Genomic DNA, 16,292 nt, shown 5'->3' with positions numbered 1-16,292 from the left:
ACTTTTGATATTTGTTTAATCTGAGAGAAGAAAGGAGTCGAAGGTAGTATATTAGAATGATTAGAAACATGTAAAGCTTGTAAAAAGATTGTAATCTGTACAAGTTAAACATTCCAGGGAAACTTCTATATTATCTTTTCCAAACAAAATTAGAGGAAACAACTTGCTGTTGTTACTCACACAGTAGATATAATGCCACGTGTTGAAAGCGAGAATCTCATTAACCAGTTTAGGAGTGACATCGTCCCAGAGCAATGTCTGAATCTTAGCTAGACACTGTTTGTATCTCCTCAAAAGTTTCATAATACTGCAGCAAATTAGATCTCTGTGTGGCCTTCTGTACAAGTCATGTTTCTRTGAGCAGAAGTGCAGACATCTGTCTTCCCTTCATATTTTGATGTTAGGGATTCTTTGCCCTAGTCTGCACTGTAGAATGCTGTAAGGTCAAATGAAAAGGGTTTTTTCCCCCTTTTCTCTGTTAAATACGCAGCCTTTACCAATGATCCAAATTAGCAACTTCGTACTTTCACTAAGAGAAGGAACATACTAGTCAGATTTTATGTAAACTCAGGCCAAATGATTAAATTTGAAGTGAATCTTTTGTTGGTGTTTTAGATAATGTAAACATTCCTGTGTTCTATTTCAGTAGCTTTATGAGAATTAATCAATGGAAAGTGAAAGCAGGGTAGACTGACAGATCTCTGAATAATGGAGTTGTAATAAACTTCCTGYCAAGTAGAGATTATAAGGCCTTGAAGGAGTCTTTCCTCATACGTGTTACCAAAAACTATATTCTTGAAGAGTTCTTGAGATTTTTGTGACATTCTTGCTAAAGTTTATTGCGGAGGAGTATTAAAGTACTTCATGCCTCAACAGGACTCTAAGTAGTAGTTAGCAGGACTACTCAGGATTTGAATTTCTTGCATACCTTGTATAATTCAATATTGACTGACTTTTTTTTTGATACTTTTAGGGATAAAGTGATTCCCGAGAGAGTGGGGACTTACAGTATCCAGTTTACTTTTGCAATGGATAAGACAAATATGCTCAGCAGTGACCAGGTTTGACTCTGTAGTTAATTACATGTAGCTAAGAACATGTAGTACAGAATCATCTAGGATAAATGTTATGATACTACATAGATTTGGAATATCGATACTTTCACTTGCAAGCTTTGCAAAAACTTACGCTTTTATTTTAATAGTGACTGATTTCAAACAGTTGATTATCAAAATATGTTTTTATTAGTTTTTTTTTTAACTAAAAATTATAAAACTGAGTAATTTGTGACCTAATAGAACTGCTTCATAATCATACCAGTTTATTTCAGGACTATCAATAAACTTCACATACATTTGTTTCAGTGTTTTTTGAGCAACCTTTGTGTGCAGGTGACTTGCATTGAATTATATCATTTATTTAAATTTCATTTTATTATTGTTTTCTCCTCTTCTAGATTATAGTGGAAGTTGTACCTAATGACCCAGTACGCTTGTTACCCGATTCTTTACCAGCCACTCCAGCAGTTTCCAATGTTCGAACTGTTACTAGTCGTACACTGGTCAAGGATTTACATCTCCATGTAATGGTAAGTATATTTCCGTACAAAATCATAATTGGTGAACAATGTAAGCTTGCTTAAAAAAAGGTGATGAATTTTGTTATAATATATATAATATATATAACATATTTTATATATATATATTGTTTCTATCATCGGTGTTAAAATGTAATTGAACATAGTCAAAATATTTAAATTTTCATTTAATTTTAAATGATTAAAAGAAACCTAAAACCTTATTCAAAGATTTTTTAAAATCCCTTAAAATAATTCTTAAAAATAATAGATCTTTACCTGATTATTTAAGAACATAAGAGAGTTGCACTGAAAATTTACAATTATGGGTTACTGCAGTAGTGGGTGCAAATTTAAAAATAACCAGCCTCTCTTGATGGTAGCTTCCATCTCCTTACCCAAAAGAAAAATACCAGTTTGCCAGAGAAAACCACTTTCCCTCAGAGAATAGAAGACAGCCCACACCGTCACAGGACCCACAGAATGAGAGAACACTGGTGTGTGTATACAGAGAGAGATGGAAACAGAGTCAAAATAGTTCACAACTTTTGGCTTTCAGGAATCTTATTTCTTTTTGTCCAGGCAGATTTGAACGGGGAGATKGACAAACAATCCAGTATAAGATACATGAATCAGATATGAAAATACACACACCGGCTGATCTATCAAAAATATTTTTTTAGATCTGCATCCTTTCAGTTCATGTGATTGAAGAGAAAGTGTTATCTGATTAAATAGATTTCATTAAAGCTTTTTTTTTATATAGACTCAGTGTCAATGGAAATTTTTACAAGATTGATTTTGGTCACACTAGACATCCTGAGCAATCTCCAAATGCAGATGTATCTACAAAAGCAAGCCTCTAACTTCTGTGTTTTTACTGTCCTTCACCTTTATCATACAGCATGCTAAATGTTCCTTTTAATGCTGTCTGGTAATTGTAGTGGACAAAGGTGCAGAAGTTGTGTAATTTTCTGCTATGTTGTAAATACATGGTTGCCCTTTCACATTGAATTCTCTTTTGATTGACCTTGTTGCACAGGTTTGCAGATTAACTTCACAACAAAGATGTAAATTAATGCCTTTCAGTATATGACACGTATATCTTGTTTTGTATATATTGCATTTTGGTTTATGCCATACAAATGACCCAAAATGAAACATGTCATGTGCACTCTCAGGCATCTCAACTGAAACCCACCTTGCCACACAAGAAAGTGTTTCAAGAATAGAATCTAGTGGGAAACAATAGAAAGAGAAACTTCTGCTGTTACATATGATTTTATTTCCCGGATACAGAACAAACTTCAGATATTCATTAACAAATAGAGAAAAAAGAATTTGAGAAACTATGGAAGAATTTTAAAATAGAAGCATCTTGTGATCCTTAGTTGTAATAGTACATATAAACAAATTTTTTTGGTTTCTATTAGTGATCCAAGCTAACTTCTTTAACTTTTTACTTACAGGACCAATATAATAACCATACTGGAATTGATTTAGTTGGCAGGATAATAGCAAAAATTAAGAGCCCCAATGATGATGATACAGAGATCCCACAGTTTCAGGGGAAAGTCAGTACAATCGAGTTTCCATTTGACAGAGGATCAGCTGAAATTGTAAGTGCTTAAAGAAAAATACGGTTAGTTCCATGAGCAACAGATCTACTGAAGCATATTTTTCTACGGTTTTAAAGTTGATCTTGCACCTAGTCATGTTTTGTGGACAGTTAACATATGTTGTAGCCTTCTCTTACTGATATGTAGATAAATTATTTCTTCTCTATCTGGTTGCTGACTTTCAGAAAACATGAAGGACTAATTCTTTAAACTCATTATCCTTGACAATAGAGGGAAGTTGACCAGTAGATTGAGAAACTTTGTTAGAGACAAGCACATGTGGGGTGATCCAGGATAAGTCTTTTCCTCATTGGAACTTAAAATATAACACTTCACTAATTTATAATTAAATCTTTACTGTTAGTGATATTTTACTTTTTTACTTATAATACTTTTCTGACTTAATATTTTAAGATCATTTAGTCTGACCTCTTCATATGTATGTAATTAAATTTCACCTAGTTTGTCTTTAATTCTTCAAATCAGAATAGGGTGCCTTTCTGTGAAGTACATATAAGCCTAATTAGGCTTGACTAAATGCAAAGAAAAGGTTCTACATTTTGCTTGGTATTTTATTTCAGTAATTAAGTAACCTGTTCTAATCTCTGGCTTTAGTATCTGCTTGGTTGCATTTTTTTTTTTTTTTCCTGGATTAAAGAGCTCATACATGCCTATTGATTACAACATACAATACTTTCACAGGCAGAAAACAAGTCATCTTGGTCACTTTTTCTTCAGCAAACTTAATACAGATTGAATTACTAAAACCTGTGAATTTTCTTTGGGAGTAATATCATCATCAGTTATTGTATCACCTCAACTGCCTTATGAAAATGTTGGTACCTTCTAGGAGAAGATTTTAAATAACCACAATACTTTGGCACAGCAAAGGCATTGCTGACATCTTTTATCATCTGGGCTGGAATACTAGACAGTAGTTAAGATTGCATTACATTTGGTAATTGTCTTTTAATTTTTTTAATGATTATCTACCTTCTAGACACTATTGGCATCATCAAAAATGGTAGATATAAACTATAATGTAAAAGATACACAAGTTAAAACTTGCACATGCACAAAAACAAACTATTCCAAATCCTCAAAAAAACCCAGTTCAATATACAGCCACACACTTGTTCTGAGGAGAGTGCTCACAATATCTCTCAACCGCCTGCAGAGAACTTTTAATTTGCTGAAGTATCATGTTGGAATTTCAGAACAAAAATAAACCCTTGCTTCATTGGATCCTCTTACTAGCCTTACTAGCCTGTAATGTATGGATATCATTAAATGGTTAGAAGGTGTACTGAAAGAATATCCTACCTTTTAAAGAAACTTTCTCAGCCAGCTTTGCTAAATTGAGCGTTGGAAGCAACCTCCCAGCAGACTAGAATCAGCATGTGCCAGATGGAAGCAGCCTGTGCCTCAGCAACAGATACAAAAACTCCCAATAGATCTTGTAAATCACTGCAATTAAAAAAACAGAATTACTAAAATGTATAGATCTTACAGGTGAACGCATTATATTTTTTTTTTTCAGTATATCAGCTGCTTTCATGGAACTATATTAATGAAACTTAATGACACAGCATAATTAATTCTTTCAATAATGGTCAAAAACAAAAATACAGTGGGCAAACACTTTTCACAGAACACACAGTCTCTGGTCTGCACTGATCCTTAAGGAAAAATGACAAAATATGTTAAAAAAAAAAAAAAATGGACTGAATGGAGATACAGATAAAATAAGTAGACTAATTGATTTTGTGGTGCACTTTAAGTTCCTCCTGTTCCCCACACATATTTCCAGAATAGTAGATTATTTTGTTTGTGCCTCCAACTCCCTGCTCCAATGATCTTTTATTTCTCTGACTAAAACCTCCAGTGCCTTAACATTTCCCAGTTACATTTACTGAGATCTGATTAACGTATCCCATTAGACTCAAAGCAGTTTGTGTCTTCTTGTATGTATCTTTGAAATTTGCTACTTAGGTTTCAGAGATGGAGAAGAGTTTTATGAACATACACCTTTTTGGGGGGCAGGTGGGGTGGGGATAGAAAGCAAAGGTGAAGGTAAGGGGTGAGATACTAATCATTGGTCTAATAAGAGAGTGCTTTTCTCCACAAATCTTGTATCTAACCTATGGTAGAAATTTGAGTAATGTTTGAAAATTCATACTGTTGAGGGGAAAAGCAACATCATTGAGTGGTCTCTGCCAGCTCAGGTAAAATAATTGGGTAATTTCTCAGACTCCACAAATGAAGAAATAGCAATCTTTTTTTTTTACCATGTACTAGCAGCCTGCTCTTGAGCTAGTGTGACATAAAAACTCCAGTCTTCAATGACTTGAATCAAATTCTGTCTTGTCTTTTTTTTATTTTTTGTAATCTTACAAGCTGCTAGTCTTTCATTTTACATATATATTCCTGGGYTGTTTCTTTTTTTCCCTTCTACTGTTGTCTTACTGCTGTGATCTGATGAGATACTATTGCTTTTGACTGTAGCTCATGCTCCCCTCTCTTCCTCTGGGAGGGATTCAATTTCATTAAACCCCATATCTCTTCCTCTCCCTCTTCAGGCAATTTTCAGTTGTCTGGCTTATAGTGAGTTCTCTGACTAGATCTGTACCTGAGGCAACATACCCAGAAAGGATTTGTTGGTTAGGATGAAATGTATTTTTATATAACTAGTAATTGGAGGGGGTGCAGTTACTCAAACACCTTGAAATTGTTTCATCTTGTCTAAAAGTATAATCGTGTGCACTTAGCTTCAGTAATCAAACATGTACATTGAGGTTCAGGAGTACTAAACTTGTTTAATGAAGGGAAGAAGGAAAATGTTTAGCTTTAAATTAGCAAAAATTTTCTGAGGAAAACATATTCCTCCTGCAGACTTCTCCTGATTAAGTATGTAGTTGTGATATTTTTAAAAGCCATGAAAACTGTCTTTGAAGGTTATATATCTATCTCTTTTAGGCTGCAACCACCTCTCTTGATTTGGCCACTTGAGTAGCAATTTCTACATGTTAAAGGTGGAAACAGTATGAGTTTTATTATAAGCATTATTCATTTTATGCATGATACCTTTCCCAACATAACAGCACATTTAGATGCTACTTATACTAATTTTATTTCTGTTTACCATTCTTTATTTCCTGTTTTTGTAAAGAAAGGAGAAGGGTTTGGTTTGCTGAGATACGGGATTTCTTATCAGTCTTTCAAGATATGTTGATCATTCATTTGGGACCTACTGTCTACTTCCATGGTAACACTAGTAACTTTAACTCAGCACTGGGACTAGTTTGTTTTTCCTTCTATWTGTTTAAACATCTGGTCTTTTATTTCCTTTTAATGTTCTATATGGATTTGTTTCCATGCTGTGTGAAATACGTCTGAGGAAATCTTGCTTACAGGACAGTGCAGATAATATTCCTTCTGAGCGTATGTCTCTGAAATAAAATATATAGCCAAAAATAACAAGACTCTTTAAACAGGTAAAATGGCAATCTTAATTCTTAAATGTTAAGATACTTATTGCTAAATCTTTATATTATAATTCTTTTAATTAGATACAAAGACAAGCCAATATTTAAAACCATAGTCATAGCTTGTAGATATGGTGTATTAGCTAATTTTGTAAGACTTACTATTTGGAGTGTGCTTATTTAATTGTGTGTATGACCTCAAGTGTGCTTATAAACATACATCTTTGTTTTACTAGAATCTTGTCCTGGCTGAAAACAGTCCTGGAAGAGATAGCACTGAATATATTCTTGTATTTGAGCCAGATCTGCCAGCCTTGAAAAAATCTCTGGAACCATACCGTCTGTCATTTATGTTTTACAATGGTATGAGTCAATTACTCAAAAATTTTCTTTTCTTCTAGAACAAACTGTTTTTAGGTCCATAATTCTAGTTGTTGTAATCACGCTCTGATTGCATCAAAACTATGTAATGGACTAATAGGTTTTTKCTGAGGTTTATGTAAACTAAGTATGTTACTGGGTTTTCTGTACGTAGATTTCAAGAAGCAGCAACAGATGGCAACACTTACAAGGGAGAGAGACCAACTATCCCAGTCCATAGGTGTTTACAAAAATTGGTTTGATACTACTAATCAGCTTGTAACCGAAATGAAATGTAAGTTCAATCAAATATATGAATATGTTTCCTGAGAATTAAACTTTTTGTTCTTTTAATGTTTCTGACAATATAGAGAGGGATAGAAAAATCAGCATTGAAATAATGAGGTAAATTAATTGGAGTATATCATCTCTGTTAGCAGGGAAGTGTCTAGGTATTGGATGGATCTACCTATGAAAGGTCTTGATTTGAGGTAGAATTTCTTATGTTAGAACTGTCAAGGGAGAAGTTAAACATTGAAGTTAGTGATTCCTTTCTGCCCTCCCCCCCACAATTGCCTGACATTCCTATCTTTACAATACTTATGTGAATGCTCAGCCATCTGGAAATTAAACAGTTGTTGCCTGAAAATGATTTTAGAGAATAAACTATAGATAATCTTCTTCTGAAAAGTTAACCCTGCCTTTTTATAGTATCACTATTCCCTCCATGTTTGATCCTACATACAGTATCCTAGAGTATTGTGTAGATAGCCATTATTTATGTGCATGTTCTTCAGCAAATGTAATCCCTTATAAACTCTTTTAAACAACAGGGCAGTCTAAGGACAGTTGTTTATGGAAAGAGAAGAGAGGAAAAAGGAAACATTTTCTTTGTCTTATTATTTTGTTGATCCCTGTTGATCAGAGGGTTTATTTGGTTTGATATATTTTGAATTATTGTTTTAATTAGTCACTTAAAGGTAAATAAAACGTATTGAAATTAGAAGATGCTTTGTTTCTTGTAATTTTAGTACAAGGCTAGGTTTCTGTTACTTGCTTACTGCATGCTGCTGTTATAGATGCAAATACCTGAAATCTAACATGAGAAGCAAAGAACTTTGCTTCACGTTTTCCAATTTTTGCATATCTTTAGAGTGACTTAGAAAACTTTATGCCTAAAAATGTGTCCAAATGTAGATAAATATTTTTGAATAGAGAGTGTAAGAGGCAACTCACCAGTGCTTACTTGTTTGTTTTCAAAACTACTTCAATTCAGAGTAGGGGGAGATGATAGCCAGAAAATGGTGTCCAAAGTTAGGAACAAAAGAAGTAGTGTTCCTTTTCCTCTTGTCATTTTCTCTGTTGGCGAACAATTTGGAAAGGTAATTAAAGAATAGAAAGAAAAAAGCACTTATATGTTCAGACTGATCTAAAGACTAGCCTTTGCCTCCTGAAGCTGAAGTTAATGGCAGCTTGCTGAAATTTCCTATTATCTGGCCAAATCACAAGGTCTTTGTGGACAAATCCTGAGGTTTTATGCTGAAATTGAGAAACTTCAATACATTAGATACCTTCAAGGGATCTTTCTGAAAAGCTGCAAGAAATTGCTTTAAAAACGCTCTATTGCTTTCTCACGTTTCCTTATTGTCTGTTGTCTCATTTGTTTGTTTGTTTGTTTTTTGTTTTTTGTTTGTTTTTTTTTTTTGGTTTCAGGTCAGGCTAAAGAAGCTGAAACAAGAGAAACTCACCTGAAGAATGAACTGAAAAAACATCACATTGATTTACCACAGACAAACACTGTATGGCTTATTTCTTACTCCTTAGCATCTTAAAAGAAAATCTAAATCTTAGCATGAAATTGATACCTTATTGAATCACAGTGATATGGACGCAAGCACGTGTTACCAAAACTTTGAAAATTTAAACTATGAGGAAAATTTATGAATCTGTTCCAAACTTAAACTTTTTTACTGTTCTGCTAGTCTACCTCTCTCTCAAAGAAATTGATAGAAAAAGAAGAAAGTTCTCTTTTATATTCTGATTGTGTTTTTGCTTTTCTGCTAAGGTTAGTGATGGTGTACTGGTACTATTTTTCTTAAAAACTGACTGTTACAGCCTGATTAACATACACAGGATGTATTCTAACATGTTTTCTGGCATAAGCAAGCCAAAGGATTTTTTTTTTTTTTTTACAGAATATAGCATTTTGTATGTTATTGCCATGCCTTAAAAAWTTTTTTCGAAAGGTTCAATACAGTATCCTCATTACTAATTTCCCATAAAGATCCAATTTCATTTTAACAAAACTTTGTAAAGAACATTTTCAAAGTACTTTTTAAATAATTATTTAAATTATCCCTTATCTTTAGGTCAAATAAACACAAGCTTTATAGTAATTAATTGCAAATCAGTAAAATTAACTTTTTCAGTGATACACATCGCACAATCATGATAGGTAAGTTCTCTCTGCTGGCTAAACTTTTCAAGCCTGAGCATACTTCCCTTCTTTTAAAATGCTTTTTCTTGTTGTTCATTTGTGGTTGCCTCCTCTTACTGATTCAAACTTTYTTCAGTTTGGCTCTGATCAAACTATGGTAGCTCTGTGTGAAAGAGCCTAACAGAAAGAAGTTTAAGGTTCTTGGAGTTTTTAAACAAATAGTAATAATAATATTCATTAGCTGCAATTACAGTATTTCTTTTTGCTGCTCTTTGAGATTACATACAACTATCTCCTATATAATACGAGTCTATTCTAGATTATTGAATATTTTTATTGGTATCTTGTAACAACAAATACTTTATCTGTTCCTGTACCTTGATATATGCTTGCTAACTTTCCATTTTCATTCACAGCTTCAGTATGTGGATTCTGTCATAAAACAAAAGATGTTAGATCAAGAAGGAATAATGAAACAGCCAAGGCGAACTTGTACCCTCCCAAATTACCCAAAAGGCAACCAGGATATTTTAGGCAAGGTGAGTTACATCCCGAAGAGCCCTTCAGAACAGTTTCATTGGTTCCAGGAGGTTGTAGTGATGAAAAATAAGCTAACAGAATATATGAGTAATTCTTGGTAATCAGTTTTGAGAAAAAGATTGGCATTTTAGTCCCCTCAGATGTGCAGTTCTTCTACAGGGGCCATCAACATGGGAATAAAATGTCTTAATTGCAGTTGCAGAAAGATTGTAATTAGTATGAAAAGGGGACGTGGTCTTGGCTCCTATTTTGATTGTTCTAACTTATGTGACACAGATTGCACATTTAGCACAAATTGAAGATAATGAAGCAGCAAAAGTTATCTCTTGGCATTTGGCAAGTGACATGGACTGCGTAGTCACACTGACTACAGAAGCTGCTCGTTGCATTTTTGATGAAACTCAAGGTCGACAGCAAGTGTTACCCCTTGATTCTATTTATAAGAAGACACTCCCTGATTGGAACAGGTAGAGAAAAAGCGATTAAATTTTTGCATTTTTAGTACATATTATTTCAATTTTGTTTATCTAAATTGTTTTTGAAACTTCCCTCATATTAAAGATTCAAAGTATAAATTTTATGGCCTCGCAATAATAGCAATGGTAGTGTCACTTGGAATGTTAACTGAAATCCTAATTTTATGCATTTAATTGTACATTGTTCTTTTTGTATTTTATAAGATATTTCTCTTAAAAAGAGAAGACAATTTCTGATTTGTTTTCTTCACTGTAAAAACATTATTACATGTTTTCTAGGTCAGGAACTCAATTTTTTTTTTTTACAATTTCTACCGCTTCAAATAAAATTCAAATAAAATCCAACTCCTGAACACATTCCCTAGAAACATCTGTAGTAATAGAAATTATTAATAATAAATCTATACGTTTTTCTAAAAAACAAATATAAATATAAAAATCCTGTCTGTGCCTTAAAATAGTTTGCTTATGAGAAGACTACTAACATTGTAAAGACAAGACTTTTAGAAAAGTTTCGATGAGAAAATATATTTAAAAGGTCTAAAATATCTTTTTTTAAAAAAGAGCATGTTAAAACTTGCCTACAAAATTAGTCACATGAAACTGATTTATATATGTCACATACCAAAATTAGTTTTTCACCAAAACCTCCCTAGTGTAATTCAGTAGTATAATATACTACTATAATATATTTAATGTTGGGATCATCTAGCTCCTAATGTGGAATTGTTGAGATACATTCAATTCAGTTTGTGATTTCTGGCTAGATTGTCAGAAGAAATAATAAAATAAGGGCAAATTACTTTTTTTCCTTCTTCCTCACTCTCGCCTTTCTTAAACCAGGCCTTTGCCTCACTTAAGAAATGGAAAAATCTGCTTCAGACCTGTTGGAAATCCTGTATTTGCCAGAGATCTGCTAACATTTCCAGATAATGTAGAGCATTGTCAGACAGGTAAATGTCATTATATGTTAGTAACTTTCTTCCTTAAACAGAAACATTGCAAATCGTAAATTGTTTAGTAATCTCCATTAAGACATTTGCAAATACTAGTGTACCTTTCTCATAATATCTCCAGGTAAGAAGAGCAGGACGTAAGTGTTAAAAACTTGCAAACAATTTTTATGAATATATCAGCAATGACTACTGTCATAACCTGTTGTCTTATTTTTCTCTACTATATTGTAGACGTGTTTTTTCTTTTTTAAATTACTGCACCATTGTTTTATATTCCCAAGCTTGTGTAAGCAGAACCTGACARCCATGTATTAGTTTTGTATTTTATTGCAAGTTACTGATTTCATGATGTTTTTCCAGTCCTGCTCCCACTCCATATGCAATGCATTGATTTATATACATTCAGACCAAACTGTACATTGTCATGCTTAAATATATACAGAAAAACTAAGTTTTTAATATTTAATTAGCTTTCAGTTTAGACAAATTTCATCCTCCTGCTCTTCCGAACAATGTAGCAGTGCCTATCTTCTCCTACCCCCTTTTTCTTAAATTTGATAGAGCCAAACCATTACAACCAAAGCTGGAATCTGTAATTACTTCAATAAGTTTTTCATTTCACTTCACAACTTCCCGGTATTGAAATATTCCTCTCTAGTGTTAATAAAAAAAGCTTTCGTTTTCCCAAAGTTAGATACTCTGTCAGAGACTTTAGCTACAGTTTCTTCTTTGTGTCTCCTGCTACAAGATAAGCTATTGATTTTCTGAGGTAATTTAAAAAATACCTAGCTTGACATGTCTTATGCAAGGCTACATCAAGATCGGCTTTTTTGTGGAACAGTTTTTTTATTAACTGAACAAGGAACTTAATTAAAAAAGTTCCTTAAAAAAATTAAAAAATTAAATTAAATTAAAAAATTAAAAAATTAAAATTAAAAAATTAAAAAAGAAAGAAAGAAAGTTGTATCATCAACCTCTGATTGCTTTATTCCTTGATAATCCACTGAATAAACCAAAAATACTCCTCACGGAAGAACAGAAATTAAGTTATCATTTTTATATTTTCCTAAACTCAGGATTTTATTGTGTGAGTCTTAATAAATTTAAAACAAGGTATCGAGAGAATGCATTGGTAGAAATTACAGTCACTTATGTCATAAAGCACTTAAACATACTGAATTTCTTTTTTTATAAATAAATTCTTCGTTGAAAAGAGAAGTTTGCATATTCACTTCAATCTCAGAATAAAATTTCTTTGAAAAAGATAGTGCACGTACTATTTAAGTTATTTTGTTGCAAGAAATTTCATAGTACAAAAATTTCCATTTTCAGTTTTCGGGATGCTTTTGGGTGACACTATCATTATAGATAACTTGGATGCTGCTAATCATTACAGAAAAGAGGTATGTTCTGTAGTTTAGGTTACTTTTTATTATTGTTGTTGTTATTATTTTAGAAAATATGACAGAGATACATATTTAATATGTTACAAACTTAAAATGATGGATTGCTAACGGTAATGCTGCATGACCTATATGTTTTCATCTGTGGATGACCTGCTCTGGAATGCTTATTGTCTATAAGTCTCAGTGCAATTAACAGTGATTGAAATCTTTATTATTGGCACTGACAAGATTATCTCCATTTAACAAATTCCGTTATGTGAATGCTGCCATGAAGCATAGGACTGTGTTTTTAAAAGACCAGACATTTGTAGTCTTGGTGTTAGTGTGAATGCAAGTTTTTCAGTAGTTTCCTAGTCCTTGTATTTACAAAGAAAGAATCTGAGGCATCTTATGAAAATGAAGATCCACTAAAATGACTAAGATCTTGATGTGAAACTTATTAGACCTACTTCTGACCTGTTTTGTGTAGATTTAATGGGACAAATTTCAACAGACAAGAATATATATTCTTAGGAAGTCCTGACACTGGGCACTTTCTGTTTCAGCTTACAAGGTTGTTATAATTGAAATACTGATTCAGCATAAGAATTAAATTGTACTGATTAAACATTAAGTTCTTCAGGCTAGATACTCTTTCTTTTTTTCCACTATGGATGTGTGAGAAATTTCATTGTAGAGTCGCTCTTAAGCAAAAGACGAGTTAATGAGGAACCTCTGGTGACATCTAAAATTGGATGCCAGTTTCAGTCTTTTACAGTCAATGCAGCRTTGCTTTCCTTCTCTGTACTAAGGTCTTGACCATCTCGTCTACTCTGTGATCCCATTCTCCTTTTATTGCCTACTGCTAGCTGGTAACCTGGGAATGCCTTAAGTCTTGCCAAAGAATATTTCAGAAATGTAAATATAATTGTAATAAATACTAGATGCTTCATTTTTTAATGCAGATTTTAATTTCATAATGCATTATCACCATTTCAGTATCCATTAAGTGAACAAATAGCTACCGTTTTTTCAACTGTGAAAACTGCATGTGTTTTTTTTTCATCAGAAATCATGTCTTTAAGTGAATTTTAGTTACAAAACTATTGGCTTTATAAGCAAGATATGTTTAAATGTATGTACATATGTGTGTATAGATAGAGATTATGTACATACATACATATATGCCTTATTGTGGCAGGAGAGTCATATTTGATTGCTAAGATGTATATATAGCAGCATATTTAGGAGACTGACTGTCTGTGTCAGTTTGGAGAAAGGAATTCTTGTATGCAGTTACTCCTGACTTCCAAAAAGAAGTCTGGGTCATTTCATTTGGTGAGTCAATCACTGCACTTGCTTTGATCACCAACCACAGGTAAATTTCATCAACTCTGTGAAAGTTTTATTGGACCTGTTATAAATCCCTTGGATTCCGGTCCTTTTGATACTTTCTCAAATAAGTGTTTGCAGTTCTTCCCAAAACTATTTCTTGCCTTCACTTCATAGTATATGATGATAATGAGCTGTCTCCCGTTATAGATCTAAATTTTATCCCCAGTGGTCTCTTAAAATGTGAAGACAAAAAAAAATCCAGATTTCATAATTATTGATAATGCTGCTAAAATTTAGTATATTGATTCTGTTACTTGAGAGGAAAGTCATGAATTGAAATATATCTCCCTTAGAGAACCAGCCGCATTGTAGTTGGAAGATGCGAAGTTTCACAATATCATTCCTGAAAACTTAGAGTTACTAATTTAATATCACTTTTTATACCTGTGTAGGTTGTAAAAATCACACACTGCCCTACACTGCTGACTAGGGAAGGAGACAGGATTCGCAGCAATGGAAAATTTGGAGGCCTTCAGAATAAAGCTCCTCCAATGGACAAACTCAGAGGAATGGTATTTGGAGCACCTATGCCAAAACTTTACTCTGCCCTCTCCGGACAGATAGGTAGGTTAATGAAGTTATGAAAATACAGAATTTCCAAAATCATATTCATTGCATATATTTGCTATTTTTTATGTAATAAAATGAAAAATTCAATATAATGTAAAGTTACTTTTTAAAAAGTGTGATCTGTACAATGTTCTATCTGTGAATTTCTCTTTTCTTAAAAGCTTAAGCTGTTAAATTTCCTGAAAGAAAAATATTTTTACAAATCATCATATATTTCCCTTTTTTCTTAGTCTTATTAGTGAGAAGAGTATAGACATTGGTAATCATTTCAACAGCAGACCTAAGGAGATTGGGCTGGCTGAATTAYAGTATCCTTCAAAACAGAAGCTGCAAGTCTCTTCACTGGGAATGCTGTATATCAATTTAGAATTCTTACTGTGCAATTGAGCTCTGTGAAGCCATGGTAGAAAAATTCCTATGCTCATCAGAGTCATCCACAACATCTTTTCCATTATTTCCCTAAAAAGAAGATATATTGTTTTTCCTACAGGATCATTTATGTTTCACTATGTGCTTGGATTCTTCCTTTCAGAATACAGGTTGTAAATGAAATTAAAACACGGCAGTTTCTGACATGTAATAGCTGACTGAATTGTAAAGCATTGAAAGTCTTATTCACAAGTTAAGGTTGTTCTTAGTACTTAATTTTCAAAAGCATGGACATGTAGTTTTTCTATATGAGTACCCCTAGAAATATGGGATACGTAGTACGTGTGTGTACTTGTACATATTGGGTATGTAATATGTAATGTCCTCTTGTAATGAGGAAACTATTTAACATTGATCTGTTGAGGGGGAAAAAAAGACTAAAAAGGTCTTTTCTAGGACTTTCAGTAAAAATATATTACATCTTAGAGTAACATAGTATGCATTTCAGCTACAGATGGAAATATGCTGTTTCCAGCACATTCTATGTTTGTCTATCAATACATTCCCAATTATGGAACTCAGTTGTTACCAAATGTGGGTTTGATTCGAATTTTTACAATTAGTACAGGAACGATCATGGTACAAGAAAAGGATATGTTTTAATTCCACTTGGATAGTCTCTAGACATTTAAAGATAAATAATAAGTGAAGTTTCATATGAAGGGCAGTGCCTAATTATACAAGACTTGTTTTGAATTGAATTGCAGACTTAACATTAGTCGTCAATTTTTGTCCTTGTATATTCGGAGAATTCTCCTAAATGGAGAATAATTACTTGAACTGTGAAAACACTTACAAGGTACTTGGAAAATTAAAGCATATACAGTGCCTTAGCCAATCTGCAGTAACTGTCTGTGAGAATGCTTTCATCCTGTGGCAAATATAGGGTGTTCAGCAATGTTCAGTTAAAGCTTTGTGCAAGTTAGCTTATATTCACCACAGAGTAAAAGGAATGAGCCTGGGCTAACGTGCTTGAACCCTTTCTTTGTTACTTCGCATATTTGTTCAATGTGTGGATGTAGAGATGTTCTTCTTTCCATACACTAATAAGAGTAACAAGTTTG

General features: G+C 33.0%; 1 protein-coding gene and 1 pseudogene across 2 annotated transcripts in view; one reads left to right on the top strand and one right to left on the bottom strand.

Annotated features, from left to right (window-relative positions):
• LOC146587603 (small ribosomal subunit protein RACK1 pseudogene) overlaps positions 1-16,292 on the bottom strand; it is an 88,087-nt pseudogene that overhangs the window by 59,775 nt on the left and 12,020 nt on the right. The window contains exons 3-5 of the transcript XR_014897612.1: positions 9,855-9,909; positions 8,277-8,399; positions 4,519-4,662 (exon numbers count right to left, since the gene is read on the bottom strand). The product of XR_014897612.1 is annotated as a small ribosomal subunit protein RACK1 pseudogene (transcript). The remainder of the gene's footprint in view (positions 1-4,518; positions 4,663-8,276; positions 8,400-9,854; positions 9,910-16,292) is intronic.
• Positions 1-16,292, top strand: part of SMCHD1 (structural maintenance of chromosomes flexible hinge domain containing 1) — a 71,123-nt gene that overhangs the window by 51,892 nt on the left and 2,939 nt on the right. Inside the window, exons 35-45 of the mRNA XM_085319278.1 lie at positions 974-1,061; positions 1,457-1,588; positions 3,046-3,195; positions 6,917-7,043; positions 7,216-7,335; positions 8,754-8,839; positions 9,894-10,016; positions 10,294-10,484; positions 11,337-11,446; positions 12,782-12,852; positions 14,622-14,793. Coding sequence (XP_085175404.1) covers positions 974-1,061; positions 1,457-1,588; positions 3,046-3,195; positions 6,917-7,043; positions 7,216-7,335; positions 8,754-8,839; positions 9,894-10,016; positions 10,294-10,484; positions 11,337-11,446; positions 12,782-12,852; positions 14,622-14,793 — 1,370 coding nt within the window. The remainder of the gene's footprint in view (positions 1-973; positions 1,062-1,456; positions 1,589-3,045; positions 3,196-6,916; positions 7,044-7,215; positions 7,336-8,753; positions 8,840-9,893; positions 10,017-10,293; positions 10,485-11,336; positions 11,447-12,781; positions 12,853-14,621; positions 14,794-16,292) is intronic.

Source organism: Rhea americana, unplaced genomic scaffold (assembly GCF_003343005.1).
Source record: "Rhea americana isolate MKP2758 unplaced genomic scaffold, rheAme1 scaffold_58, whole genome shotgun sequence".
Lineage (NCBI taxonomy): Eukaryota > Metazoa > Chordata > Aves > Rheiformes > Rheidae > Rhea > Rhea americana.
The sequence above is the reverse complement of the archived record's forward strand: the minus strand, read 5'-3'. Positions and strand labels throughout refer to the sequence as shown.